This window comes from Bos javanicus, chromosome 8, assembly GCF_032452875.1.
Source record: "Bos javanicus breed banteng chromosome 8, ARS-OSU_banteng_1.0, whole genome shotgun sequence".
Classification (NCBI taxonomy): Eukaryota; Metazoa; Chordata; class Mammalia; order Artiodactyla; family Bovidae; genus Bos; species Bos javanicus.
Window position 1 is genome coordinate 45,953,338 of NC_083875.1, and position 27,447 is coordinate 45,980,784.

Genomic DNA, 27,447 nt, shown 5'->3' on the forward strand with positions numbered 1-27,447 from the left:
AGGTCTCTCAATACAGGAATTCTCCAGAGAGATATTTTTAGTTCTTTCCACTCTGCCCAGAGCCAAGAATGAGACAGGCAGCTGTGCCTGCTGTCTCCATCTGCCTCGCGTGCTTTTCCCCCTTATACATCCACTCTGATCTGATCTCTACCCTGTTTACATCTGCAGTTTTCTCTCTTTCCAGCCTCCTGTTGAAATGCCTGCTGCAGTGCTGCCTTATCTCTCTGGTTTTGAGCTTTCTTGGCATTTCTTGTCTTTAATGATTTCCCCTCAAAGCTAGCATGCATTTAATGGATTATTATGATTATGAAATGATATCCACTATTTTTCAGGTTTGTCTATACATCTATTTTAGAATATTGTCAGAAATTGATACCTAGGGGGTCTGTTTATGCTGGTATTATCATCTTTTACACCCATAATACTGATGGGGAAAAGGCCAAGGGGTCCCACACACCTTGATACAAATAGTATCAAGTTTGGCACTCTCTTGATAAAGGCCAAAGATTCCCTTAGACTTAAAAATCCATAAACTTGCCTAGGAAGTTGCTTTTGACAGGAGGAAGGGGAATTTTTTTTTTTTAATTGAAATATATCTGTTTCCAACTCTAGATAAGGGCTTTTATTATGACCATGTTTTGGAGTGGTGATAAGAAAAAAGCTTAACACTTAATATTTCTTCCTTTTTAGGGTCTATCTCTCAGTATGTATTTCACTAATTTTCCTTGTATTGTTAAGACTGTCATTTCATTGAAGGAAAGTGTGTTTGAAAATAAGTAGTATAATGTTCCCACTCTTTTTGATGTGTGGAATGTGTGAGCTGGCCTTTCTATGGAGACATTTTGAATTACAGTTTTATTTGTAGCATTGAAATGCTTGTGGTTTTAATCAAATTGGTTTTGATTCTTTTAAAACAGGCTCCAGGCATGGAAGAACTGATATGGGAACAGTACACTGTGACCCTACAGAAGGTGAGTGTAACGTATGTCATATCTGCTACAATCTGTTCTTATATTTACAGATCATGGATCTTTTTTTAATTGAAGTATAGTTGATTGACTATGTTTCATGTATACAGCACAGTGATTCATGTGTATATGTATACAGAAACACATACACACTTTTTCAGATTCTTTTCCATTATAGGTAATTAAAAGATACTGAATATAGTTTCCTGTGCCTTCTAGCAGGACTCTGTTGTTTATTTTATATATAGTTGTATGTATCTGTTCATCTCAGATTCCTAATTTATTCCCCTTCCTTTTCCCCTTTGGTAACCTTAAGTTTGTTTTCTATGTCTCTGTTTCTGTTTTATGGGTTCATTTGCATTAATATCTTTTCTTGGATTCCACATACAAGTGGACTGCTGCTGCTAAGTCACTGCAGTCGTGTCCGACTCTGTGCGACCCCATAGACAGCAGCCCATCAGGCTCCCCCGTCCCTGGGATTTTCCAGGCAAGAACACTGGAGTGGGTTGCCATTTCCTTCTCCAGTGCATGAAAGTGAAGTCGCTCAGTCATGTCTGACTCTTAGCGACCCCATGGACTGCAGCCTACCAGGCTCCTCCGCCCATGGGATTTTCCAAGCAAGAGTACTGGAGTGGGGTGCCATTGCCTTCTCCAATACAAGTGGACATATAATGACTGTTATTCCATTTATATATACCATAACAGATCATGGATCTTATTTTTTTGTACACAGACACAATTACTGCATTAACAAGGATTTGTATGTTCTATTTTTGGCTAAGATCTGTATAATATAGAAGAATCATAGAGATTCATTAATGTATTCACATGTCTTCAGATAGACTATTTTACAGGAAAAAGAGGAAAGAAAAGGAGGAATGGAAATAATCTGTTCTGTTGAATGTTAAGGCAGCTTCTACAACATCTGTAATTTTAAGTATAGCATTTATAACATCGTTCCCTCAGTAAGTTTTAAGTCCAAACTAGACTTCAAAACGTTGGTTTAGCACTCAGGAGACATGGGTTGTATTCCTTGTCCCACTCCTGATTGTATTAATGGGGCTAAGTTAATCAGATTTTTAATGATGCCCCTTCACCCTTCCTCCGACACACAATGGGATTGAAAGTAGAAGTAATATCATAAAGTTAGATCATAAAATACATCAATGTATTTTACTGCATTTTTAAAGTTATGTCACAGGTATTACCCCTCTTGGTTAAATTAGGTAATACAAAGAACTTCTAGAACTTGGAGTCTAATACACATTAATAACTGCTGCTTAATAAATGCTAGCTCTATTCCTTTTTATTCTGACAGCAGAGTTCGAGGTAGGCATGATAGGTGTTAGCACCACTTAAGACAAGTGCAGCCATTAGGAACTTGTAAGTGATTTGTGTGTGGCTAAATGAACTAAACACACACTCGTGATTCCAAAGTCTTACTCATCAAGCTGCCTTGGTCAGCCTCATGATTTTCTTGGGCCCTGTATGGGTCTTTCCCACTCTGAGTCCTTCCAGTCTCTGTCACCATGTAAATGGAGTCTAAGTTCCTCAAAGGGGGAGTTTTCCTTTGACCATCACAACCATAAACTTCAGACCTTGACTTCAGTGGAAACTGGTTTCTGAATAAATGTGTATGGAATCAATTTAGATAGAAAAACACAGATGGATGCTCAGGTGCTGAAACTTCTGGAGCAGTAATCATGATTTCTTGAGTTGAGGGGCCTCCCCCTTTAGGTCTTATTTTTCACCTCCTGTCATTTTCTGGGGCTTCTATTCTGACTGTTTTCTCTGCCCTTTCGCCATATACCACTTGAATTTGAACCACAAATTGGCAAAGGTGAGAAACATTTTAGGCCTGGTCCAGAGGATAGAGCTTTTTCTGTGTGGAAACTGGTATCAGGCAACAGTCCTGCCAAATCAAAGCCATGGGGTTAATGGACAGCTACCCAGCTTGTTCTGTGTTTCTGTTTGCTGTCAATTGGCATAGTGGGCCCCACGCACAAAAAAGTGGGAACTTTTTTTTTGGGTGAAGGTTTCTTTTATTCTCTGAATAGGTTTTTATATAATCAAACCCTTATTTGGCCTTATAGCCACATATATCCCTGGGTGTGAATATAGTCCACGTATAGTTCATATAGTCACCTGGATGAAATCCAGGAGCTTAGCTTTTTTGAACACTGAAATGCATTAAGATTCTGTATTATTTGGGTTCACCCTTATATATTTCTAGATTAATCTTGAATCTCATTCATCTCTATTTCCATCCTAAATGCATGTAGAAAAGAATTTAATACTTTGCTCTCTCATAAGATGTCAAAAATAAGTTCATCTTCAGATTTTGTCTTTAAAATCCATATACTTCTTCTTCACTGTACATTAAAATGAGACCATTAGCTCCTCTAACTTGTAAGTTAAAGGTATTCTTTAAAAATACGATTTTTGCACAGATTCAGTTGTGACAAGCTTTTCCAGTTCAGGCCTGGATACGAGAACAGGTGTGATTGGTGATTCCAATAGCACATACTTATTTGGACAGAAGATGTAATTTCCATCCCCTGCCAGCTTCTAGTGATAACTCCAGTCTGCGCTATTAATCTTGTCCAGCTTTCACAAGGCTGTTCCTTTTAGATAAGGTGTTTCCCTTTATAAACCTGTCGGCTAATCACGATGATGCTGTGTTCCGTTTCTCACTTGTTTCTCTAAGCCCTCTGTTTCTGAACTGTCTCTGGTTATTGGTTTGACCTTTATTTTATTGACTGCTGGTAATAAATCCTGAAAGCCACTTATAGAGGATTTTATTTTTATTTTTATTGTAACTTCAATGACCAGGATTCCAAGAGAGGATTTGGAATTGCAGTATCCGGAGGCAGAGACAACCCCCACTTTGAAAATGGGGAGACATCCATCGTCATTTCTGATGTGCTCCCTGGTGGGCCCGCCGATGGGCTGCTTCAGTGAGTGTCCTTCCTCCTGCTCCCAATCCCTGCCAGTCCACTGGTTGGCCCTGGACAGGGGGCGTTTGGTGGTGTGCACTTTTTAAATTAAAAAAAGAAAGGAATATATATATGTAAGTTAGTTTTCTGTCATACAGAGAGCATGGTAGAATTTTTACATCATTTTTGGGATGAGATAAAGTTAAAGAGTTAGGGTTCTATGACCTCAAAATTTCTTGAAGAAGCTGAGACAACCTCTTGACTTCATCCCCTCCAAAACACAAGTGACTGTCAGCCTCCTTTGGGGGCATCTGTAGATTTGCTGGAGCATACCATGTGCTGTGTTCCACCATACACCATGGGTAAGGAGGGCCTGATGTACAAGTTCCTTCTGTGCTCAGACCTTAGTGCTGTCCAGTGACTCCTGGAGGGACCCCATGGGTTTGGGTCCTTCTCTGCAGGTAGTTTCCAGGAGACACTGTCCAAAGCACTCTGAGCGTCTGTCTCCTGGGTTCCTTCCTCTGAAGAGCTCAGACCAAGTTGACAGATTAAACCTCAGGAGTCATTAGACACTGAGCCCTTTAATAAGAATTTTGGATCAATCTTTTGCTTTTATTTGTTCCTAAATAAACAATTCAGAGGGGCGAGCTGGGAGTTTTTCATATCCCATTTTTCTGTTTTGTTTGCAGAGAGAATGACAGGGTGGTCATGGTTAATGGCACCCCTATGGAAGACGTGCTCCATTCATTTGCGGTTCAGCAGCTGAGGAAAAGTGGGAAGATCGCTGCCATTGTACGTCCTGGGTTTGTTTTCAGCTTGACTCCGTAGAGCTTTGTTTTTTGCCCAGAGGAAAATTACTACTTACTCTTTAGCAGTGGACAGAATTGCACAATCCAGGGACCGCTCCCTCTGTATCCTCAGTATGTTGGGAGGGTGATGCCAGCTAAGGTTGATGTAAAGATCCCTTCTCGCCGTCTCATCCTTCTCCTAACTTAAGACCAGTGCTTCTCTTACCTGAATGAATCTGCCTGAAGAGCCAGGTTAGATAATTATTCTCTAAGAGAATTAGCTAGATTGCGAGCAATGGTAAAACCACATTAATTTAGAAACTCAATTATGAGCTCATAAAACTCATCTGTAACAGCTCTCACAGGATCATGTTCTTTCTTCATAAACTCGCATTTCTTTGGAGATAACTGGCAGTCTGTGCCATTCACTCATTTATGGGCTCACTCAGTTATTCAGCAAACATTGGTTGAAAATCCGCTTGGCCCTGGAGCAAGTCTGAGCTGTAAGGAGTGTTCACTCCAGCAGGGCAAGTAGACACACTGAGTGAGAATTGGAACATGGTGTGTTAGGGACAGTGCTGGGGGGATACACGGGGTGTGTGGTATTTGATGTTCTTTTTCCAGCTTTATATGATAAAAATTTTCAAACAAAAAGGGAAGTTCAAAGAGTATAACCAACACATATCTTCTATAGTGTTAATATTCTGCCATATTCACTTAATTTTTCTTTGTGTATATAAAGACATACTTATTTTTAGTGAACTATTTGAGGGGAAGGGGCAAGAAATGACAGTTAACCCTTCTTACTTCTGAAATCTCCTAAATAAGGACATTCATCTACATAACTATACTACTGTTATCCTATTTAAGAAAAGTAAAAAAAAAAAAAAAGAAAAGTGATAATAACGTCACCGTGTCATTTAGTACGAAGTTCATGTCCTAAGGTGACTTTGATAGACGGTTTTTGTTCTCCATCCAGGAGCCAGTCAGAATTCATGAGTCACATTTGGTCCTTATCTCAACAGTCCTTTTTAGTCTAGAAGGATCCCTCTTTTCCCTCCTCTCCTCCTACACGACATTCCCCCACTTTGAATGACATGATTTATGGATGAACCTAGGCACTCCTATACAGAATGTCTCACTTACCACATTTTCATTTTTGTAACTTATTGATTTAAAGCCTCTTGGTGCTTTTCACACTTTTGAGTAGAAGCAGATTTTTAGAGAAACTGTGCTCCGTTTTATACTCGTTGTCTTACTTTCTTCTTAACACTCTGAGGTATTTATCCTTCTTGTTTTAAAGATGAGGAACCTGAGGCTTAGCCTGGGTAGGAACACACAGTTTTCCTGGAAAGGAAACCCGGGCTCTTAAGCACTGTATTTTCTCTGGTTGTGATTGTCTTGTGTCTCCACTGTTTGTTTGGTGACAGGTGGTCAAGAGGCCCCGGAAGGTCCAGCTGGCCCCGCTGCAGGACAGTCCTCCTGTCCACGAAGATGACCGGGCTTTCGAGGTGATGGACGAGTTTGATGGCAGAAGCGCCCGCAGCGGCTACAGCGAGAGGAGCCGGCCCAGCAGCCGCGGAGGGCGCAGCCGCAGCTGGGAGGAGAGCCCAGAGAGGGGCCGTCCCCATGACCGGGTGCGCAGCCGGGATCGAGGCCGGAGTCTGGAGCGGGGCCTGGACCACGACGACGACTACGGGCGAGCCCGGGAGCGCAGCCGTGGCCGCAGCCTTGAGCGGGGCCTAGACCACGATGATTACAGGCGAGCCCGGGAGAGCAGCCGCGGCCGGAGCATTGACCCGGTCTACGATCGCGCCTACACCCCTGAGGGGGAGTACGGCCACAGGGCCCAGCCTGATGCCCGGTATGGGGCATCCCAGAGCCGCAGCCGTGAGCACCTCCACTCCCGCAGCCCCAGCCCGGAGCCCCGGGGGCGTCCGGACTCGGACAAGCCTATCGGGGTCCTTCTGATGAAAAGCAAAGCAAATGAAGGTAGGCATGCGTGGTGAAGAAAAGCACTGTAACAGTAGCTAACTCTTCCGTGGTACCTGCTTTGTTCCACACACTGACCTAAGTGCTTTGCACAGATTAGCTCATTTCATCCTCACCACCACCTCCTGTGGGTGTTATTCATATTTTTACTTTATAGACAAGGAAACTTGAGGTGCAGAAAAGTCCGTTGACTTGCACAGAGTTATATCATCAATGGCAGAGCCAGGTAGCAGAAATTTGGCTTTAAAGGGATAGGCCAGTGATTCTCAAAGCTGCATAAGTATCACCTGGGCTCTTGTTAGAAAGGCAGATTCTTAGGCCCCAGCCCAGCCCCTATTGAATCAGAGGCACTGGGGTGGCCCCTTGTGTTATCAAACTCTCCTGGTGAACCCAGAGGAGCTTCAAGTAATGAAACCACAGTAGAGGATGCTATTCCAGCCAGTCTTGATTGAGTTTTTGCTCAATGCCAGGGCCTCTGTGGAATAAATATTTTCTTATTTAATCCTCACTAGAAGCCTGCGTGATGGGTAGGAAACTTCCCTCCTCTATTACAGGTGGGGATAGATTGATGGTATGTGAGGAGAGATTTATGGTGTCCACAGATGAGGTGGGCTCTGTCCTGCACTGGTGATCCATGTCATGAGCCTGGAGCATTTGCACACACTTAATCGTGTCCAAATTCACGAAAGCCCTGGGTGATAGGTAGACAAAGCAGTATTACTTGCAGTTTAGGTGAAACTCAGAGGTGGGAGGTGACTTGCCCACATCTTGAAGCTGATAAGTAAGTGGTAGTGTTGGAACCTAAACTTCATCTCTTGAAAATAAATGACAGGAAAAAAGTAGGTGAATCAGCAGGGATTTAGAGCCCCATGTTGTGATATTCCTTGCATTGATTCTTGGCATTCAACATTATAAATTCCTTGTAATATACATTTTATCTCTTTTCGTTCTCTAATTCTTCTTCAAAGAGGAAAAAAGATGAGTGTCCAAGAGTGTAATGTGTAAGATCACTTGCTTTTTAGGTTGGGAATTTGCATTTTAAAGAGCCTATCAGATGAAAGGGTTTGTTTTCTTTAGCTCTTCTAGAGGTGCATAAAGAGTTGAGTTATAGAACTGGGTACCTGTTGAAAGACCTGATACTGAAAAGATATTGAAATAATTGCAAGGATGTGAATAACAGGATACCTGGAACACAGGCCCAGAAAGTAATGGTGAAGGTTGAGATTGTATGATCTCTGAGGAATGTGCATCTTAGCTGGTTTAAGGATTCTAGAGAATCTTATCATCCTAGATAATGACATCGTCAACCCCCAAGAATTACAGAGTGAAAACCATTCTGCTTCCAGATTGTGGACTGTTGAGGAGTTTTGCGAAAGATGGCTTGATGTGAGGCACGCTTCACGGAGGTCTACTGTACGTTCTGTAGGACTTGCACCCAGGTTCCTGAGTGCTCTTCAATATTTTCCTCTTCCTCTTTCTCCTCTCCTGCTTCTTCCTCTTTCACCTTCTCTTCCCCCTCCTACTCCTGCCACAGAACCACATCCTGCAAATAATCGTGGGTGCACCAATATGTGAAAAACTTGACCCAATGTTTCGTGGAACAATCCTTACTGTGTGTTGGTTTTTGAATTAAAATTAAATTACATTACATTTAATTAAATTACATTACATTTAATTACATTAAATTAAAAAATACTGGTCACAGCTCACTAAATTGATTTCAAGATTCACTCATGAGTTGTGATCCACAGTTAAAAAAGATGTTGCGTGTCCTAAGAAACTGCCCAAGTCATGCCTGGTCTTAGTAATACTATCGAGGAACAAAGGGAGCTCATGCCCCTTTGCAGATACGACATTTTACTCCTTCTGGGCCATTTTGTTCTTTAAAGTTAGAATTCAGTGTTTATTGTTTTCCTCCCAAAGTTCTACTTTTTCAAAAAGATTTTTAAAGCCACCTTTTGGTAAGATTACGTAATAATTAAGCATAACTGGCTAGTTTTCCATAAGAGTTAATCTTTAAAAATATCTGGCTGTTGACAAGATCTTCATTTGATTAAGATAAATATGATCCACTCATATGGCCAGCATTTCCATGTTTCATGGGCATTAGGTAGACTTGCTGGTAAAAGTCTTAGAAGCTGGTCAGCTGATTTTTTTCTTCATTTGAAAGATGCCTACAAACACATCAATAGCAACTTATTTGTTAACTTTACGGTAAGAGTACAGTTTTTAAGAAGATAGAGAAATTGTTGACACATGAGAATTCATGGCTGAGGTTTGTCTCAGTCTTCTGTGCTGGACTGTGAGGCTGTTTAACCAGTAAGGAATTGCCATCATTGAAAGAAAATGTCATCCGTCTTACCCTTATTATTTCTTGAGAGTCATCTTCTTATAAGGTGGGGGTGGACCTCAACACTAATCATTGTAAGATCTGATGCATACTTACTGTAAGTCACTTAAAACTGATCTTTAAATCTATGTCTAAGTAGTAAAAAGAGATTTTGAATTGATAAGATTTTAGCCCATAACAATAATAATGAAAATCTGAATGTGCCTCTTTTAAAACCTGCTAGGTTTAGGTAGCTTCCTAAAATAACCGAAATTCATCCTCAAAATATGTCTATTTACAAGTTTAGTAAAATCAGAACAAGATTTTAAATATTTTATAGTATATATATACTTAGTAAATATAGTGGTTTTTCTTTTGAGAGCAACACTAAGCCCATGAATTCCCAGAGCTGTGCCAGTTTTAGCTGAATACTGTATTTGTTGCTTTGCTGGTTTATTTATCCCTTTTCTTCACACACTGAAGTTTTTTCAGTGCCAAACCCTACACAATTTTAATTGTTACAGATGGAGAGTATAATATTGGTGGTACCTTGCTATAGGCAACTGGATTGTCCATAGAACATGCTGGTACCGAATTGTGTTTTTTTTCTTCCCCCAACATTTTATTTTGAAAAGTGTTAAATTTGTGGCAAATACTCACATAGCCTTCATCTAGTTTTGCCAGTTTTTAACATTTTGCCACATGTGTTCCATTTCTATTTTCCCCCTTTCTCTCTCCCCCTCTTCTTCCCCTGCCTCCTCTCTGTCTCTAATTGGTGTTTTGGAACCCACTTGAAAATAAAAAAAAAAAAAAAGAAAGAAAGAAAATAAGTTGCAGGCAAGATGACCTTTACCCTTAAATATTTCAGTGGGTATCTCCCAAGGACAAGAACATTCTCTTACATAACCATAATGCCATCATCACTGTTAAGAAATTAGTATGAATATGCCTTTTAATATATTATAGCCCAGTTCATTTCAAAGTTATTCCAAAATAATGTAATCCACCCTCCCCCCGACACCACCCCCTCTGTATCACGCACATTGATTTGAGGACCTAGTGAAGTGTGTGTGAGGACCTATGCAGCGTGTTTGTTTTTTGGTATCTCCTTTAATCTAGAACAATCTCTCTGCCTCTTTTGTTTTTTATGACATTGACAGTTTCGACAAGTTCAAGCCAGTGGTCTTACAGACTCTCCCACATGCAAAATTAACTTTTCATACATATTTTTAAGTAGTTAGTCCTGGAAGCCAGGCTCAGTGTTCTGGACATGTTAATGAAATATGTACATGTTTGTGTGTTTGTCTCCTAGAATATGGTCTCCGGCTTGGGAGTCAGATCTTCATAAAGGAAATGACCAGAACCGGTCTAGCAACTAAAGATGGCAACCTGCACGAAGGAGACATAATTCTCAAGGTGGGCGGATAAGGGCAGAGAACAACCGGGTTCATGCTCGGCTTCATAGTCTGCATTTCCACACTTAAGTTCCAACACAGTGAAACTTTGTTGAGATGGGAGTCTCAATAGTAAGACAAAGCCAGGAAGAACAGCAGAGAGATCGTTTTTATCAGGAAAACCAGACTTAGAGATTTGTAACAGAGGAATGTCAGTTTAAAGAAAAAAATCTCAACAAAGACATCCTTCTTCCCCTGTTTATTGAAAGTTTAAGCTCCTGTTTTCTGAATGAAGGAAAGATGAGAGGGTGACTTGGTGGTATATGAATGCTGAATATTTAATAGTTTTTGTGAACCTCTCCAGTCAAGAAACATGTTCCAGTAGTAAACCAAGCCATTGTCTTGAACTTGGAAGTTCATTAATTTCACAGAGTCACTTGAGCACACTATAGCTCTCACGCCTGTTTGGATTTTAGACATGCAGGGTTATATTTAATTTAAAGGATAATTCATTTTTGTTATCCTCTTAAAGCCCATGTCTTTTTGAATAGCTGAGCAAAGCCTTTACATTTTTAGCAGGGGAAAATGAGAACTTTTCTATTTCACTCTTAATAATTGTATTACACGGAACATTACTGTTCTTCATATACACAGATAAACGGAACCGTAACTGAGAACATGTCTTTAACGGATGCTCGAAAACTGATAGAAAAGTCAAGAGGGAAACTCCAGCTCGTGGTGCTGAGGGACAGCAAACAGACACTTATCAACATCCCCTCATTAAATGACAGCGACTCAGAAATAGAAGGTAAAGAAAGGGGAGGGTGTGAACTTAGCTGGGAGTGAGAAAGGCTGTTGCTTCTGCATTCTCATCTCTATTTATTATAGCCATTCAGCTGGAAGTTAAATTCCTAACAGAAACCTCTCTTTTAAACTTTAATTCCAACTTAGGTTGTTGTTTTCTTATTAAAGAGTCTATTGAAATTAGGATTCCAGTATGGAATTCTGATGCACTTAAGAGTCCCAGTGGAGAAGGCAATGGAACCCCACTCCAGTACTCTTGCCTGGAAAATCCCATGGACAGAGGAGCCTGGTAGGCTGCAGTCCATGGGGTCGCGAAGAGTGGGACACGACTGAGCGACTTCACTTTCACTTTTCTCTTTTCATGCACTGGAGAAGGAAATGGCAACCTTCTCCAGTATTCTTGCCTGGAGAATCCCAGGGACGATGGAGCCTGGTGGGCTGCCGTCTATGGGGTCGCACAGAGTCGGACACGACTGAAGCGACTTAGCATAGCATAGCATAGCATAAGAGTCCCAGTGGACTCTGATTAAGGCCACTGAATACAAAACTTGTGAGTAAACAGATGTATATCGGAGTGGCTCAGAGAACTAACCACAGGACTTCTCTGGCAGTCTAGTGGTTAAGACTCTGCCCTCCCAATGCAGGGTGTCCAGGTTCAATCCCTGATCAGGGAGCTAAGATCCAGCATGCAGCAATTAAGGATCCTGTGTGCTGCGTCCAAGACCCTGTGCAGCCAAATAAATAAATATTTTAAAAAAACAAACAAAAAAAAGAACTAACCACATACATTTGTAAATTACTCATTCTTGGGCTTTCTTACGTGATATTTTTGAAGTGGCTATTAATATTTCCAACAAAGAGAAGACAATATGGAGGATAGCTAAAACTGGTAGACACTATAATAATGAATCAGTTAGAACGACTGAATATTACAGTATTCATTGGTTTGGAATTTGTGTCACCTCTTCTATGAAGATGTATTCATTTCTTTTAGTTTTAACTTGAAGATGAATAGTACATAGGATAACATCATTTATTTGGTTGGTCAGTCTTTGTTTATTTCCACAAACAAGTCCAACTTCATGTCCTTCAAATTGGTCTTGGATATTCTACTCTTTATTCTTTTTTTTTGGCTCTTAGGCATGTCTTTATTATGATTTTTTCTTTTTCTTTCTAAATTGAGATATAGTTGATATTCAATACACAGGATAACATTTTAACCATGTAAAAATTACCAATAAAAATAACTAGGCATGGCATTTCCTATGTAACCACCTAGTATTGCCTTTGTGCAGAAAAGTTTAGAAAATATTAAGTGCTCAAGTTTAGAAATGGACTTGCTTTTTGAAAGAATTACTTCATAAAACCTTAAAACTTCGTTTAATTTCTATTATATAAAATGTTTAATCAAGTGGTTACTGCTTGGAGTACAGGAGAACAAGGAGAGCATGAGAAATAATCCCAACTTGCTAGGGGCTTGCAGTTTACCTCTTTTTTCCAAGTGTCAGCCTCAATCCACTAATAGCATTGTGTCATACAGGAGCTTGATAGAATTGCAGAATCTCAGGCCCTACCCAGAACAACTGCTTTTAACAAGATGCCAGGTGACATGTATGCACATTAAAGTTTGAGAAGCATTGTTCTGTGGTAAAAATGAGTTTATGTATCTTTTCATCTATAAAATCCCCATCATTGGCTTTTGACTCTTCAGTGGCAGCTTTGATGGAAAGAATAATGAATGAGGATCATAAAATTCTGAATTTGGATTCCTCTTTGTTAATTAATGTCTTTCCTTTCAAGCTATCAGATTTTTTTTTTCCCCGAGGGAAGACTATCAGACTATTTAATAGCACATTTACTGCCTGCCCTCTCTTCCACTTCCCATGTTTCCTTGCTCAGAGAATTGAATACTTTCTGGCACAGGTCTTAAATGTTTCATTAAAAAGACTTTTCTTATTTTTGAAACCAGATATCTCAGAAATAGAGTCCAACCGATCGTTTTCTCCAGAGGAGAGGCGGCAGCAGTATTCCGATTATGATTACCATTCCTCAAATGAAAAGCTAAAGGAGAGACCAAAGTAAGATGATGTGTGTTTTCCTTTGCACATGCCGCTGTCTGTGTATACGCATACCTGTTGGCAAATCTGTCGCGTGATGAAACATTAACATGCTGTGTGCTTAAGTTCAAGAGAGGACATGCAGAGCAGATGGTCCAGGATGGGCGCCACACCCACTCCCTTTAAGTCCACTGGGGATATGGCGGCTGCGGGCAGCGTGGAGCCCAGCAAGGAACCCAGACACCAAGAGGAAGCCCCAGGTGAGGCTCATTTTACACAGTCGTGTTCAGGTGTGTGTGCTTGGTAATTCCAGAGGGTGGCCGGTAGGAGAGAGAAAAAATATTTTAAATCATTCTCATGTATAGAAGAGGCACTCCTAACTCATTTAATATTAAAAAAAAAGAGAGAATTTCCCTTTTATATGTGCCAACAGGTTGGTCACTTTCTGTTATATTTCATTAGTCATGGTCCATGTCTCCCATCCCTGACCCCAACCTGAACTGTTTTCTGTTCACAACACTTCTGACATCAACTGCATGGGTTTTGTCTTCCGCCCAACTGTCAGTTCTCCAGACACCAACCTGGTTGTCCTGCAATTCAGTTCAGTTCTGACACTGACTACCCGAATTCCTGCAGAGCCTGATGGTTAAGGGCTCTGTCTCACAGGATCCCCCACCACAGGCACCAGTCAGAAGCCTTGGGTTGCGGCTTTTACTTCTGACCAACCAGCTCTAAACTGAGAGTTCCCACGACCCCCTCCTCAAGTTTGATAATTTGCTGAAATAGCTCATAGAACTCTGGAAAGCTCTTTATTTACTATTACCGATCCTTTTTTTTTAAATAAAGGATACAGCCAAATGGAAGAGATGCCTAGGGCAAGGTATGAGGAGAGGGTGGAGAGGTTTCATGCCCTCACTGGGCAGGACACCCTGCCAGCACCTCAATGATTTCATCCATCCTGAAGTATTCTTAATCCCCTAGTTTTTAGAGGCTTTGTCATGAGCATGACTTCCTCCTCCTGGTGACCAGCCCCAGCTTGAGGCTGTCCAGAAGGCTACTAGGAGTCATCTCTTTAGAACAAGGGATGCTTCTATCACCCAGCAAATTCCAAAGGATGCAGGAGCTCTGTGTCAGAAATTAGGGTTAAAGACCAAACATTAGAACAAGAGATACTCCTGGTACCCCTTTCACTCCAGAAATTATAGGGGTTTTAAGATCTCTGTATCAGGACCTGGGGGTGGCGCAGAGACCAGATACATACTTAATTATGTCCCACAGTCGCATTTTGTCAAATTTGATTAAAGTCCTTTCATGTCCCTTTCTTTATTTCGGAAATAATTTTATTTATTTATTTTTGGCTGTGCTGGGGCTTTTCTCTTGTGGTGGTGCATGGCTTCGTTGCTGCGAGGCTTGTCTCTTGTTGCAGTGCATGGCTTCTCACTGAAGTAGCTTCTCTTACTGCAGAGCACAGACTCTAAGGCACATTGACTTGGTGGTTGTGGCTCCCAGGCTCTAGAGCGCAGGCTCAGTACTTGTGGCACACGGGCTTAGTTGATCTGTGGCATGTGGGATCTTCCCCGGATCAGGGATGGAACCTGTGTCTCCTTTATTGGCAGATGGATTCTATACCACTGAGCCACCAGGGAAGCCCCTATGTCGCATTTCTGATCTCAACTCCATCCCCTACCCCCCACCACAATGAAATTATCATCATAATTTAAATGCATAAATATTTATCCATGGAAAAAACAGCATTGTAACTAGTGATGTTTTTTAATCCACAGTTCCTCCACCAAAACCAGCCCCGAGAGCTGTTCTTCGTCCAAGTCCTGAAGATTTAGCAATATATGGGTAGGCATCTCTTCCTGTTCCCCTTTCTTCCTCCACACAGCTCTGTCAACTTAAATCTGGAAAAATGGTGTTCTTAAACACCATTAAATGGTGATGATTTTGTATATAATCAGCTGCCTTTAACCCATCTCTATTGCTAGTGTTTTTAAGAAAGAGAAATCATTCGTAGGAAGAGTAAAATGTGGAAGTAAGTGAGTGTTAACTTCGCCTGCTTGTCTGCTTAGCTGGCTAGTGTTCCAGATGTTATTCTGAATAGTTGAGTTTGCCAGATCAAGAATGCCCGGATGAGTGAAGAATTGCTTAGCTCTGGTGCCTCTGTAGGGGCTGTAGTGATGGGTGGCCCTGGTGTGGAGGGCGGGGGGAGTGCTGCAGGGCTCTGCACTTGACAGAGAACCTCTGGTTCCGTGGTGTTCCGTGGGTTAGGAACCTGCTCCCCTGGACTTGGGCTGTCTCCATTCGACAGGAGCCCTGTGGGATCAGCAGGATTTTCTTTGCAAAAATCCTGAAGTAGGAATCAGATGGCCTTGAATTTTTACCCCAACCCTGCTCGTTATTTGCTTTTTATCTTAAATGAGTTTACTTAGACATTCTCTCTGTTTCTGTTCTTCACTGGTAAAGTGGCCTCCTGAAATTCATCTCACAGCCCCAAGGAAGATAAAATTATAGATTATATAAGAAAGGCAAGAGAGAGTTTATAAAGGGTAACTCACTCTATAGATAGAAGAAATTAAATCTCTCACTGCTAATGTTGGTTCTCCTTTACCGAAAAAAAATAAGAAAACCTCCCATCTTTCTTTACTGAAACTGAACCCATTGCAGCCCCAATACCAAAATGGTGAGGTTCAAGAAGGGAGACAGTGTGGGCCTCCGGCTGGCTGGTGGCAATGACGTTGGGATATTTGTGGCCGGCATTCAAGAGGGTACCTCCGCGGAGCAAGAAGGTCTTCAAGAAGGGGACCAGATTCTGAAGGTATGAGATCCCAGCCCTGTTTGTAGGTGTTACTGGGAAAGAGTAGGGTGTCCTGGAGGGTCTTACATAAAGGATGAAGAAGTGGTCTCTCTGGTGAAAATAGACCAGCTGCGGGTTTGTTGCTGCTGAGCATCAGGTCCCTGTTGCGTTCTAGTGGACCCTGTCTCCTCAGTCCTGGAACCCAAAACTCATCCTTATGTCTGTGGGAATTTATAGCATTCAGAACCCTCATGAAGATTTTTATTAGTTTGATTCATAAAACAAGTGAGACTTTAACTAAAGGCCTAGGTGGAAGATCTTGCTGATGGTTTTTAGCCAATTCTCCTGTGTGGTTATCACTCTTCAGGCCGTGTGCTGTAACTGAACAAAGGTGAATGTTGCCATCAGATCGTCTGATTTGAATCCTGTCCCAGCTTCATATTAGTTTGTGGCCCTGGCTCCAGCTCTGAGACTCAGGTTTCTGTATCTGTTCAATGTGGATAAGCATACCTGCCTTGCAGGGATCCTGGGAAAGTTAGATGATACTCACAAGGAATTCAGCAGAGTTCTTAGCACAGTGGAGGAGGGTCAGAGTCCGTTCTTTTTCCCAGTGAAAGATAACAGGTTGCTGCCACTCTGTGTCACTTACATCTAAAATTGTTCAGGAAAGGGAACACCTGGTTAACCAAATATTGATACTTTTAAAGCTACTGTGTATGTGTTTGTATAATTTGTTGGTTTAAAAACAACTGATAAGCAAGTCCTGCTTTGACATTTATGAGAAACATACCATGTGTTTTCTGTTGACTTGAGCGTTAACTTCAGGCATGCTGAGTACCTTGTGACTATAAAAATATAGAATGCTCGGGAATTGTCTTCACTGGAATTTCTGCTTCTGTAAACTTGCTTTTCTTATCATGAGTTCCTAGGGGATCTGGTAAGAAGAGCATCTAACCTCAAAGGAGAGGGGGAAAAAAGCAGAATTCCCAAGACAGCAGGCAGCAGAGCCCAGAAAGAAATGGTCCTTTTCCTTCCTGGCCTGTGACCTCATGGTGGCAGTTCAGATTTCATTTCCAGAGCAGATGAAGGGCAGACCTTGACCACGGGGTTCTCTGAAGCTTTGCAGTGACATTCTAGACCCTCTTTGGCTCTAGCCAGGATCCTGGAAGACAAAATGTACCTGAGTGAACCTCAGGGTACCACATGAGCCTAGGAAACACTGCTTACCAAGTGCTACCGATAAGAACTCCATTCAAGTGCCAGCTCATACCAGTTTACTCTTGGGCTGATGCCAAAGAAGAAGCATGTGTCCTAAATGATGTGGGGCCACAGGAAGTCAGGGAGGAATTTGAAAGCTTTTGCTCCTGAAGGTTCAAGGATAAAATATTTACCTACCCCAGGGGCGGGAGTAGGGTGGCATGGAGATAGACTTTCAGAATTTTCATGGAAAAAAAAGTAAATTCATTTAAAGGCTTCACAGACCTCTCTCTAAGTTAAAGACAGAAAGAGTCACCTCCATGGGTAAAAATTATGATAGGCAATGTTTGCTATTTAAGAAAGTATCTTTTTTCCTGTTATCACCCTGGCAACAGGGAAGAAACTGTGGGGACCCACCTCTTTTGCAGTAGTCTCATGGGGAGGTCAGACAGTAGATGTCTTCATTCTTAGGCATGAATAAGCTTTCTGTTGACTACGAAAGGAGCCCTCCATTCTGCAAAGAGGTGAAAAAGCTTGAGCTCGCATACGGAGGTTGTGACACAGACTTAGTGCAGCTGACACAGAGTCCTCTTCAGGCTCACAACAGACACAGCTGGACCGTGTAGACTATTAAATAGATAATAAAAGAGAATACTTATTAGAGAGGGCTATACAACCTCACCAAAGTGCTGTCTTGGCCTTTTTTTCCTTTAGTTTGTCTCAACACTTCTTTTCATTGTCAGATTGAGGATACCAGGGTCCGATACACATAGACCAAGCACTTTCTTCTGTTGCAGGTTTTTAAGTGCAGCTCTTTCTTTTGTAAAGGTGACAACTTGACATGTGGAATGAAAACATGAGTGTGTTGGGTGGCGAATTATGTGCCATGTAAATAACTGAAATAACACATGCTTTAGTGCTTGGGTTACCTGCTAGGATTGTCATTTCATTTTCAGAAACTATTAGAGAAGAGGAAAGACAGAAAAAAGAGCCTCCTAAGTTTATTAACTGTGTGGATTTTAGCTACCATGTAGGCTTTCAACCATTATAGTATTTGGCTTGATGGAAAGTCATTCTCAGTTTGTAGAGGTGGACAGAGGGACTTCCAAGGTCTTCCCCCATGCCCTTTGGCCCTGCTTTATTTAAATAAACAAATGCAAGCATGTACAGTGCATAGAAAGACATATTCATAGCCGTATATAGACACCAATGTAGATCTGCAGATAGCACACGAGAAAGGATTCAATACCAAAGGTCATATATCCTTAATTCAGAGACAAAGAGATGGAGATGAGCTATCTTAAATGCTAAATATTGTATCAAAGGAAAAGTTAACACGATTGGTTTAGTAAATTACCGTTTTTAATGTACCAAATATAGTTTTAGTCTCATGCCTGGTTTCACTTTTTTTTCTTTTCAACATTCTGTTCTTGTATTTATACAGTTATATTTTACAAAACAGTAATGCAGTTTAGACACAGCCAGACTGTCTCCAGAATAGTTATAACACAAGCATGATGCAGAATGTGTTGAGAGAAACATTCCCAGAAAGAGCCTAGTTAGTGACAACTTCAAGTCCCTGCGTCTACCTACACTTTGAAAAGGGATAGCTCGATTCATCTCCCCACATTGAAAACTTTCATGAAGAAAAAATGTTTTCACTTCATTGTAAATTCCAACCTTAATTAAATTAGGCTCAATTAATTATTTTTTTCAGTAGTAAGGCATTGCTCTTTGATTAAAAGATTCTACAAGTCTTCAATGATTGAAGAAAATATTTCAGAGAAATTCTATATCTTCACTTCTGTAATACCTTTTAAAACATAAGGTACTTTAAAATCATTTTTGCATTTTACTTATGTGTATTTCTGTTTTAAAATGGTTTTCAAGGTACAGAGCAAAGATGTCAAAATGTCTTTTTCTTTGTACTATTTTTGAGTTTTACTCTTTCTAACTTGTCTTCCAAAAGCTGTTTACAGTGTACCCTACTTGATCAGCGGTGGATAAACATGGGCTTTTAACCTATTGTGTGGCAGAAGCTTAAATATAAAAGCCTACATTAGGTTGATGGTCTACCATGTAAAACTAATGCTCTTCAATTTCAGAAGATAGAAGCTACAAGAAAAAGGTGGATTTGGGCAGAATCCTTATTTGCAGGCTTCTATTTGAACTAATTTAAAAAGTAGTAATGCCTTAAGCTGAGCCAGCATGCTCACTTGCCATAGACCTCACCACTCCCTATTGAATTCTAGTTATTGGATTCATAATGGTACATTACCTCGCTGGCCACCTGTGCAGGAGACTCAAAGAAGAGAGGGAGACTGACACACTCCTAGAAATCCTCACCCGATCCAGTGACGAGTCTTTGGTGGAATGACACATTCCTGAGGGGTGGTGGGCAGTGTGGGGAACAGGAGGGTGTGGCGGTGCCCACAGTCCAGGCGGGGTACTTGGAGGGCCTCAGCAGGGCACCAGGGGCTTCTTGTGGGGCCCTGATGTATGCATCTTTACATAGGCAGGCCCTGATGAAAACAGATCAAAAGCTCAGGGAGCACCTTTTAAGAAACACCTTCTTATTTTCTCTGGCTTTTTTTCTGTTTGCCCCTCCTCTATCAGGTGAACACACAGGATTTCAGAGGACTCGTTCGGGAGGATGCTGTTCTCTACCTGTTAGAAATCCCCAAAGGTGAAACGGTGACCATTTTAGCTCAGAGCCGAGCTGATGGTGAGCAAGTTTGGTTTTGAGTTCAGTGGACAGTAGGGGAGGGAGGTAGCTTGGGACCAGAATAGGCAAATCTGAGTGTTAAAAAATTGACCTAACTCTAGGTCATAGATATGTGCAAAGAATTTGGGTAGCATTTAACTTCCTGCAGAAATGCTTTCTCTGCACCCACTGAAAGAACTTTACTAGTTGTGTGATTTTGGAATAAAACTGCTTTTCTGGACAGGGATCGTTCCTTAATTACTGCCTGAAGTTATGATTGAGGTTTTCTGTATGACAGATGCAGAGGCCACACCTGCAGGTCAGCCCGCATATTAACCCTTATCAGTCTGACACGTTGATTTACCTGTCCAGGTCTTGTCATCTGTAAAATGGAAGTTAATAGAATCTTCTTGTCTGCTTCAGAGGGTTCATTGGCACCTGTGTTAGTCAGGGTTCTCCAGACAAAATGGCATACAGAGAAAGAACTGCTTATTATGAGGACTTGGCACATATGTTCATGGTACCTGGCAAGTCCCAAAATCTGCAGGGTGAGCTGGTGAGGTGGAGACCCCAAGAAAGCTGATGGTTTACTTCCAGTCCAAGTCCAGAGGCTTGAGAACCAAGAGAGCTGATTGTGTAGTTGTTGTCCAAAGGTGGACTGGCTCAAGATCCAGAAAGAGCCAGTGTATCTGAGTCTGCAAGCAAGAAAAAAGCTCATGTCACACCTTGAAAGCAAAAAGAATTCATTATCTCTTACTCAGAGAAGGATTTACCTTGCTGTTCTGTTCAAATGTTCAACAGACTAGCTGAAGCCACTCACATGAGGGAGGGCAGTCTGCTTTACTCAGTCTATGTGTTAATGTTAGCTTATCCAGAAACACCCCCAACAGACACAGTCAGAATAATGTTTGACCAAATATCTGTGCGTCACATGGCCTGTTGATACAGAAAATTAACAATCACAGCAAAAGTCATGAACTTAGTTACTTGTCCTTCTTCCTGTTTGAGCTATGGTTACCGTGGAGCCTGTGTGCTGAGTTCACTAAATGCATGGAAGGTAAAGAGGGTGATCAGAGCTCAGAGGACCCGATAACCGCTCCAGGAAAGACCCCTAGCCAGGCTGAGCACCGCATGAAACAATGCTTTTGTCTTTCAGTGTATAGAGACATACTGGCTTGTGGCAGAGGGGATTCATTTTTTATAAGAAGCCACTTTGAATGTGAGAAGGAAACTCCACAGAGCCTGGCCTTCACCAGAGGGGAGGTCTTCCGTGTGGTAGATACACTCTACGATGGCAAACTGGGCCACTGGCTGGCCGTGAGGATCGGGAACGAACTTGAGAAAGGCTTAATCCCCAACAAAAGCAGGTATCTGAGACCACACGATTCCACACGACCCCCTAAGACTCCCCCCTACACATAAACAACACCCCCACGTAAAGGAAGCCCCATATGACTTCGTCCTTTGCCATCATGACCTCTCCCCTCATCTGCTTCTCATGTATGAAGAGACCTGGGAGAGATGGTGAGTTTGGTTCCAGACCACCACAATGAAACAAATATTGTAATGAAGCAAGGCACACAATTTTTTTGGTTTCCCGGTGCATATAGGAGTTATGTTTATATTATACTATTAAGTCTATTAATTGTACAGTAGCATTATGTCTATTAAAAAACAAGGTACATACCCTAATTAAAAATACTTTAGTGCCCCAAAATGCTAACCATCATCAGAGCCTTCCATGATTCATAGTGTTTTTTGCTGGTGGAGAGTTTGAAATTTTGAGAGAAACTGTGACACAGAGGCACAAAGCGAGTGGCTGCTACTGGGAATAGACCAGCAGCACCAGTAGACTTGCTTGATGCAGAGTTGCCAAAAAAAAAAAAAAAAAGTAGTGTCTGCAGAGTATGGTAAAGCAGAGTAAGACAGGGCATGTCTGTACACTAGCCTAAGCAGAACAAGCCATGTCAGCATGTTTATTACTGAGCTACTTCTGGTAGATTTCATGTGCACCCAGCTTTTCTCTGCCTCCATCTGGATGAGAAAGCACCTGTGTTTCTTACTCCTGGCATTGCTCATTGTCACGCTACATCTTCTCTGATCCAAGTCCATAAGTGAGACTGGATTTAGTTAGTGACTCTCACATTTGTGCATTTCCTGACTTCAGAACTTTACTTCTCCTGGCTTCTTCTCTCAGAGCGGAACAAATGGCCAGCGTTCAGAATGCCCAGAGAGACACCACCGGGGACAGGGCAGACTTCTGGAGGATGCGCGGCCAGAGATCAGGTGTGAAGAAGAACCTACGGAAGAGTCGGGAGGACCTGACTGCCGCCGTGACAGTCAGCACCAAGTTCCCGGCCTACGAGAGGGTTTTGCTTCGAGAAGGTAAGGGATCCATGTGGGCCAGGAAATGATCTGACTGGGCTCAGAGCCAGTTTTTCTTCATTTTTAAACTTTAATGGTCATGTTCCAATTTATCTATATCACTTAGGCCAAGTGAGCTGACAGTTGGAGTCATATTTTCAGCACGAAATAAGACTTAGAAAAAACTGAACTGTGCAAACTTGTATTTCTACAACCTTGGTTATTTTCTATTTTAATACTACCATTCAGAAGTTTTTATATATTCTATAGAGCAAAGTTTATCTTTAGTAATGGTGAGGGGAATGAACCAAAATAAAAGAGAGAGCTTTTATTCTTCAGAAAAGAGCTGGGCTGAATTGGAGATGGAAGAACACACAGTTTCTTTTATTTAGTTGTGTTATCAATGTGTGTGCTCAGTTGTTCAGTCATGTCTGACTCTGCAGCCCCATGAACTGTATCCTGCCAGGCTCCTCTGTCCATGGTATGCTCTGGGCAAGAATACTGGAATGGGTTGCCATTTCCTTCTCCAGGGATATTCCCAACCCAGGGATCAAACTGGGGTCTCCTGTGTCTCCTGCATTGGCAGGTAGACTCGTTACCACGAGCATCACCTGGAAAGTCCACTATTTTGTTATCAGTACTCTGTAAAATACTTTTGTTTCTTAACAGCTAAAGACCTGGAGGTGTCTTCATGGCTTTTCTTTTTTGTTAATTGAAGTATAGTTGTTGTATAATATTATGTATAAAATTACAGGTATATAGTTTTTAAAGATTATACTTCATTTGTAGTTACTATAAATATTGGCCATGTTCCTCATTTTGTAAAATATATCCTTCTAGCTTATTTTACATCTAATTTCATGGCTTTTTCTTTTCTCATTTCAGCTGGTTTCAAGAGACCTGTTGTCTTATTTGGCCCCATAGCAGATATAGCCCTGGAGAAGTTGGCAAATGACTTGCCTGACCTGTTCCAAACTGCTAGTAAGTCTGTCAGTGATACTTTTTCTTCCCTCAACTTTTATTTAGGAAAATCTGTAACCTGCAGAGCAAATAATAAACACCCACATACCCTTCCCCTGGAATCACTTGTCACCAGGCAACATTTGCCATCTATATTCGTCCCCCATAGACACACACATACACACACACACTTTTTACAGTTTCGCTGATGTATTTGAAAGTTTAAGTTGTAGGCGTTATAACACTTCCTACCTCTGTGAATCTCCTAATTCTCCTCCTATACAACCATAATACCATTATCACAACCAGGAAATTTAACATGGATACAATAATGTTATTTTGTATATAGTGCCTTTTTCAAATTTTATCAGTTATCCCAATTATGCCTTTCAAGGTAATTACTGTTGTTTCTTTAAGTTCAGAATGCAGTACTTTTGGTTTTTATCTTTTCTGATCTTCTCCTTTTTCTAAATTATTTTGTGGCATGATATTTTGAACAGTCCGAGCCATTTGTCTCATAGGATGCTCCTGTTGGCCTGGGCTGTTTCCCTTGGTTAGATTTTGGTGAAACAGGTAGTCTTGGTCCTTCCCATTGCCTCCTATTAGGAGACAATGAATGTCAGGTTTCTTGTCCCAGTTGATGCTAGGAGGGTGGTACTTGATTGTCATTGATTTCTAAAATTTTATTCATTTCCCCCCCTCCCTGCTCCCTGCTCTATTTTTTTTCCTTTGCAGAAACAGAACCAAGAGACGCAGGATCTGAGAAATCCACCGGGGTGGTGCGGTTAAATACCGTGAGACAAATTATTGAACAGGTAAGAAAATCACCTGAAGGCTACACTGTTGGAAAGAATAGGGTCATGGTTTGCTGCAGTGTTTTTAAGAATAGAGTCTGTATTTTAATAATTATTAAATGTTAGTAAGCTGAATATAAATGTAAGCTGTTTCATTGTGTGGCAATCAGTTGATGTTCTGTGAACCAATGTATTGATTCTCTTGGAGTTCTGAGCATTATACCAAAAACTTGTTAATTGATTTTCTCAGACGTTCTCATAGATTGGTAATATTAAAGTGGACCTAATGTGAAGGGAAACGTTTTCAGCTTTGTGATTTACATGGGCACATTTTATCTGATTCGACCTTTACTTATTAACACAAACTTTTTTATGCTATTTGGCTTTTACCCATTTACGTCACCTTTTCCCCCATTTCTAACAGGATAAGCACGCACTCCTGGATGTAACTCCTAAGGCTGTGGACCTGTTGAACTATACTCAGTGGTTCCCGATTGTGATCTTTTTCAACCCAGACTCTAGGCAAGGTGTCAAAACTATGAGACAGAGGTTGAATCCATCGTCCAACAAAAGTTCTCGGAAGTTATTTGATCAAGCCAACAAGCTTAAAAAAACTTGTGCACATCTTTTCACAGGTAAGTGAAATGTAAAATGTACTCTTTGCTCAAAAGTAAGGAATGAGGAACTGTAGGATGGAAGGAATAGGAAAATAATCTGAATGGAAAATAGTTATCTGAAATTCTGTTTATGACTCCTCAAAAAGGAACTAATCCTATAAATACTAGACTCATGGTGTTTGTATATTTAACTTTGTAAGTTTGACTGTTTGATCATGATGATAAAGATCCATAATACACAATATCTGGTCATTTTGATGAGGTTCAGATTTTTGGGTGGGACTACAAGGCTAGTGATTAAGCCTGGCATAGCACTGAGTACCCATATCTGGCATGGACTGTGTCATTCTCTTCTTACCATCCATGCGTACGCTGACTTACAAGGTGATAGGAACTTGGTTTCATTATTTTAAAATGTCTCTCAAATAGCCTTGAATATTCTGCATATCAGATGATATTAAGAATTTATTACTCCTGTTTTTAAGGTGAAAATGATACTGTGATTATGTTAGGTTTCTTTCTTAGAAGTTCTCATTTTTAGGCATGTATGGTAAATAAGAGTATTTATGGATGACCTAATATTGTGTCTGGGATTTGCTTAAATAATCTTCAGTGAGGAGACTTAGTGTGGCTATAGACCAGACTGGCCAAGAGTTGATAGTTGCTGAAGCTGGGTGATGCATTCATGATCTATACTCTTCTCTCCACTTTTGTATGTCTAAAGTTTTCCATAATAGGATATTTTTTAAAATTCCTGAAATGAAGACCTACTGCTGCTGCTATTCATGAAAGTAAAATAATTTAAGAATGTGACCTTTTTAGTAACTGAATGTGTGCACTGCCTAAAAAAAACAACTAGTTGTGTGAATGTGGTAAAATTAAGGGTTTAAAAGGGTTGCATGAAGTTTTTGGTCATGCTGTTTTATGGAAGCCACATGTAGCAATTGTGTGGATATAATTAATATCCTTAGGATAATGATAGCTCTGTGAATTCGGGCTTCCCTTATAGCTCAGTTGGGAAAGAATCTGCCTGCAATGCAGGAGACCCTCGTTTGATTTTTGGGTGGGGAAGATCCCCTGGAGAAGGAAATGGCAACCCACTCTAGTATTCTTGCCTGGAAAATCTCATGGACAGGGGAGCCTGGTGGGCTACAGTCCATGGGGTCGCAAGAGTCAGATACAACTTAGCGACTAAACTGAGTTCAGCACCAGTCATCATCAACCTATGCCACTTTTAACTTATCTGACACTGGGAAGGGAAAGGAAGGGGAGAGTGTGAATGAATGTCTACATTAGACCCTTGTTTTATTGTTACTGGCTTTTCTTATTAAAGAGTGAGATGCACTACTTACCACTATGGTGAAGTGCTCTAACTGAGAGGTCATCTAACCAAAGGCAAAGAAGGAAGCGGTGCTTCATAAACTGGATTCTTGTGAATGTAGAGTCAAGAGTAAGCTTGTGCTTTTGGCATGTTCATATGTGATCTCTCCTTTGTTTTACTGCTACTACTGTAATTAATATTATCTTTACTGTTTTCATTACAGCAATAGCTAACAGTGGTATAGCCTTTCACAGGTGCTGTCTTATTAGGCCATAGGAAAGGCCAGGTGATTTCTGCATGGTCACACATTAGTGTATGGCTGAGCCAAGACTAACACTGTGGTGTCTCTGACTGTGTGTCCAATATTCTATATACTTCACAGCTGCTGCTGCTGCTAAGTCGCTTCAGTCATGTCTGACTCTGTGCGACTCCATAGATGGCAGCCCATCAGGCTTCCCCGACCCTGGGATTCTCCAGGCAAGAACACCGGAGTGGGTTGCCATTTCCCTCTCCAATGCATGAAAGTGAAAAGTGAAAGTGATGTCACTCAGTCGTGTCTGACTCTAGTGACCCCATGGACTGCAGCCCACCAGGCTCCGCCGTCCATGGGATTTTCCAGGCAAAAGTACTGAAGTGGGGTGCCATTGCCTTCTATCCTAATGCTGAATGGGGTCTTATGTTGCCATTCCTCCATTTAACAGATAATTCATTGAATTTGAGGTCCATGTGATTGTGACTGATGTTAAATCTACACCCACTTCATTTCCCCCCACCTCCTTACCTTTGTGTAAGTCCATTGAATGACTAGAAGCGTCCCTCAGAGAGTTGAATTTGGGATTCATGTGAGGATCTGAGATAGCAGGCAGGGAAATAATGAGTTGTAGAGGAAGAGCCAGGCTGAGGGAGGCTAGATGCTGGCCACTTCATTGGTCTGCCTTTGAGTCAGCTTCATTTGCTGACTCAGTCTTCAGGATGGGTAGAGCAGGGTGCTGAGTAACTTACAAAAGGATGGCCCTTTCCAGCCTAACTAGTTTAACTCTTGAAACTCCGTGGATGGCCCCACTGAGCACTTTATATGCCCTGTGTCTCAACCTGGCCAGGTTGTGACTTGATGGTGTACGCCAAGGCCAGAATCCAAGGTTGTTGGGTTTTTTTAAATGATTTTAAATTAACAGCATTTATGGCCTTTAAATGAATTAATAGGGGCTTCCCAGGCGGTGCTAGTGGTAAAGAATCTGCCTGCTAATGCAGGAAATGCAAGAGATGCAGGTTTGATCCCTGGGTCCGGAAGATCCCCTGGAGGAGGAAATGGCAACCTGCTCCGGTATTCTTGCCTGGGAAATCCCATCAACAGAGAAGCCTGACAGGCTACAGTCCATGGGGTCACAAAGAGTTGGACACGACTGAGTGACTAGAACAACA

General features: G+C 41.4%; 1 protein-coding gene across 6 annotated transcripts in view; it reads left to right on the top strand.

The window, feature by feature from the left end:
• The window catches only part of TJP2 (tight junction protein 2), a 98,889-nt gene that overhangs the window by 58,740 nt on the left and 12,702 nt on the right, over positions 1 to 27,447 (top strand). For all 6 annotated transcript variants that reach the window (XM_061425496.1, XM_061425492.1, XM_061425495.1 and 3 more), the window contains exons 2-17: positions 918 to 971; positions 3,801 to 3,925; positions 4,594 to 4,696; positions 6,123 to 6,684; positions 10,326 to 10,429; positions 11,062 to 11,215; positions 13,181 to 13,289; positions 13,395 to 13,528; positions 15,053 to 15,119; positions 15,939 to 16,089; positions 19,882 to 19,990; positions 21,126 to 21,336; positions 22,167 to 22,354; positions 23,219 to 23,314; positions 24,029 to 24,108; positions 24,512 to 24,722. In XM_061425496.1, the coding sequence (XP_061281480.1) occupies positions 927 to 971; positions 3,801 to 3,925; positions 4,594 to 4,696; positions 6,123 to 6,684; positions 10,326 to 10,429; positions 11,062 to 11,215; positions 13,181 to 13,289; positions 13,395 to 13,528; positions 15,053 to 15,119; positions 15,939 to 16,089; positions 19,882 to 19,990; positions 21,126 to 21,336; positions 22,167 to 22,354; positions 23,219 to 23,314; positions 24,029 to 24,108; positions 24,512 to 24,722 (2,449 nt within the window). In that variant the 5' untranslated portion in view covers positions 918 to 926. The remainder of the gene's footprint in view (positions 1 to 917; positions 972 to 3,800; positions 3,926 to 4,593; positions 4,697 to 6,122; positions 6,685 to 10,325; positions 10,430 to 11,061; positions 11,216 to 13,180; positions 13,290 to 13,394; positions 13,529 to 15,052; positions 15,120 to 15,938; positions 16,090 to 19,881; positions 19,991 to 21,125; positions 21,337 to 22,166; positions 22,355 to 23,218; positions 23,315 to 24,028; positions 24,109 to 24,511; positions 24,723 to 27,447) is intronic.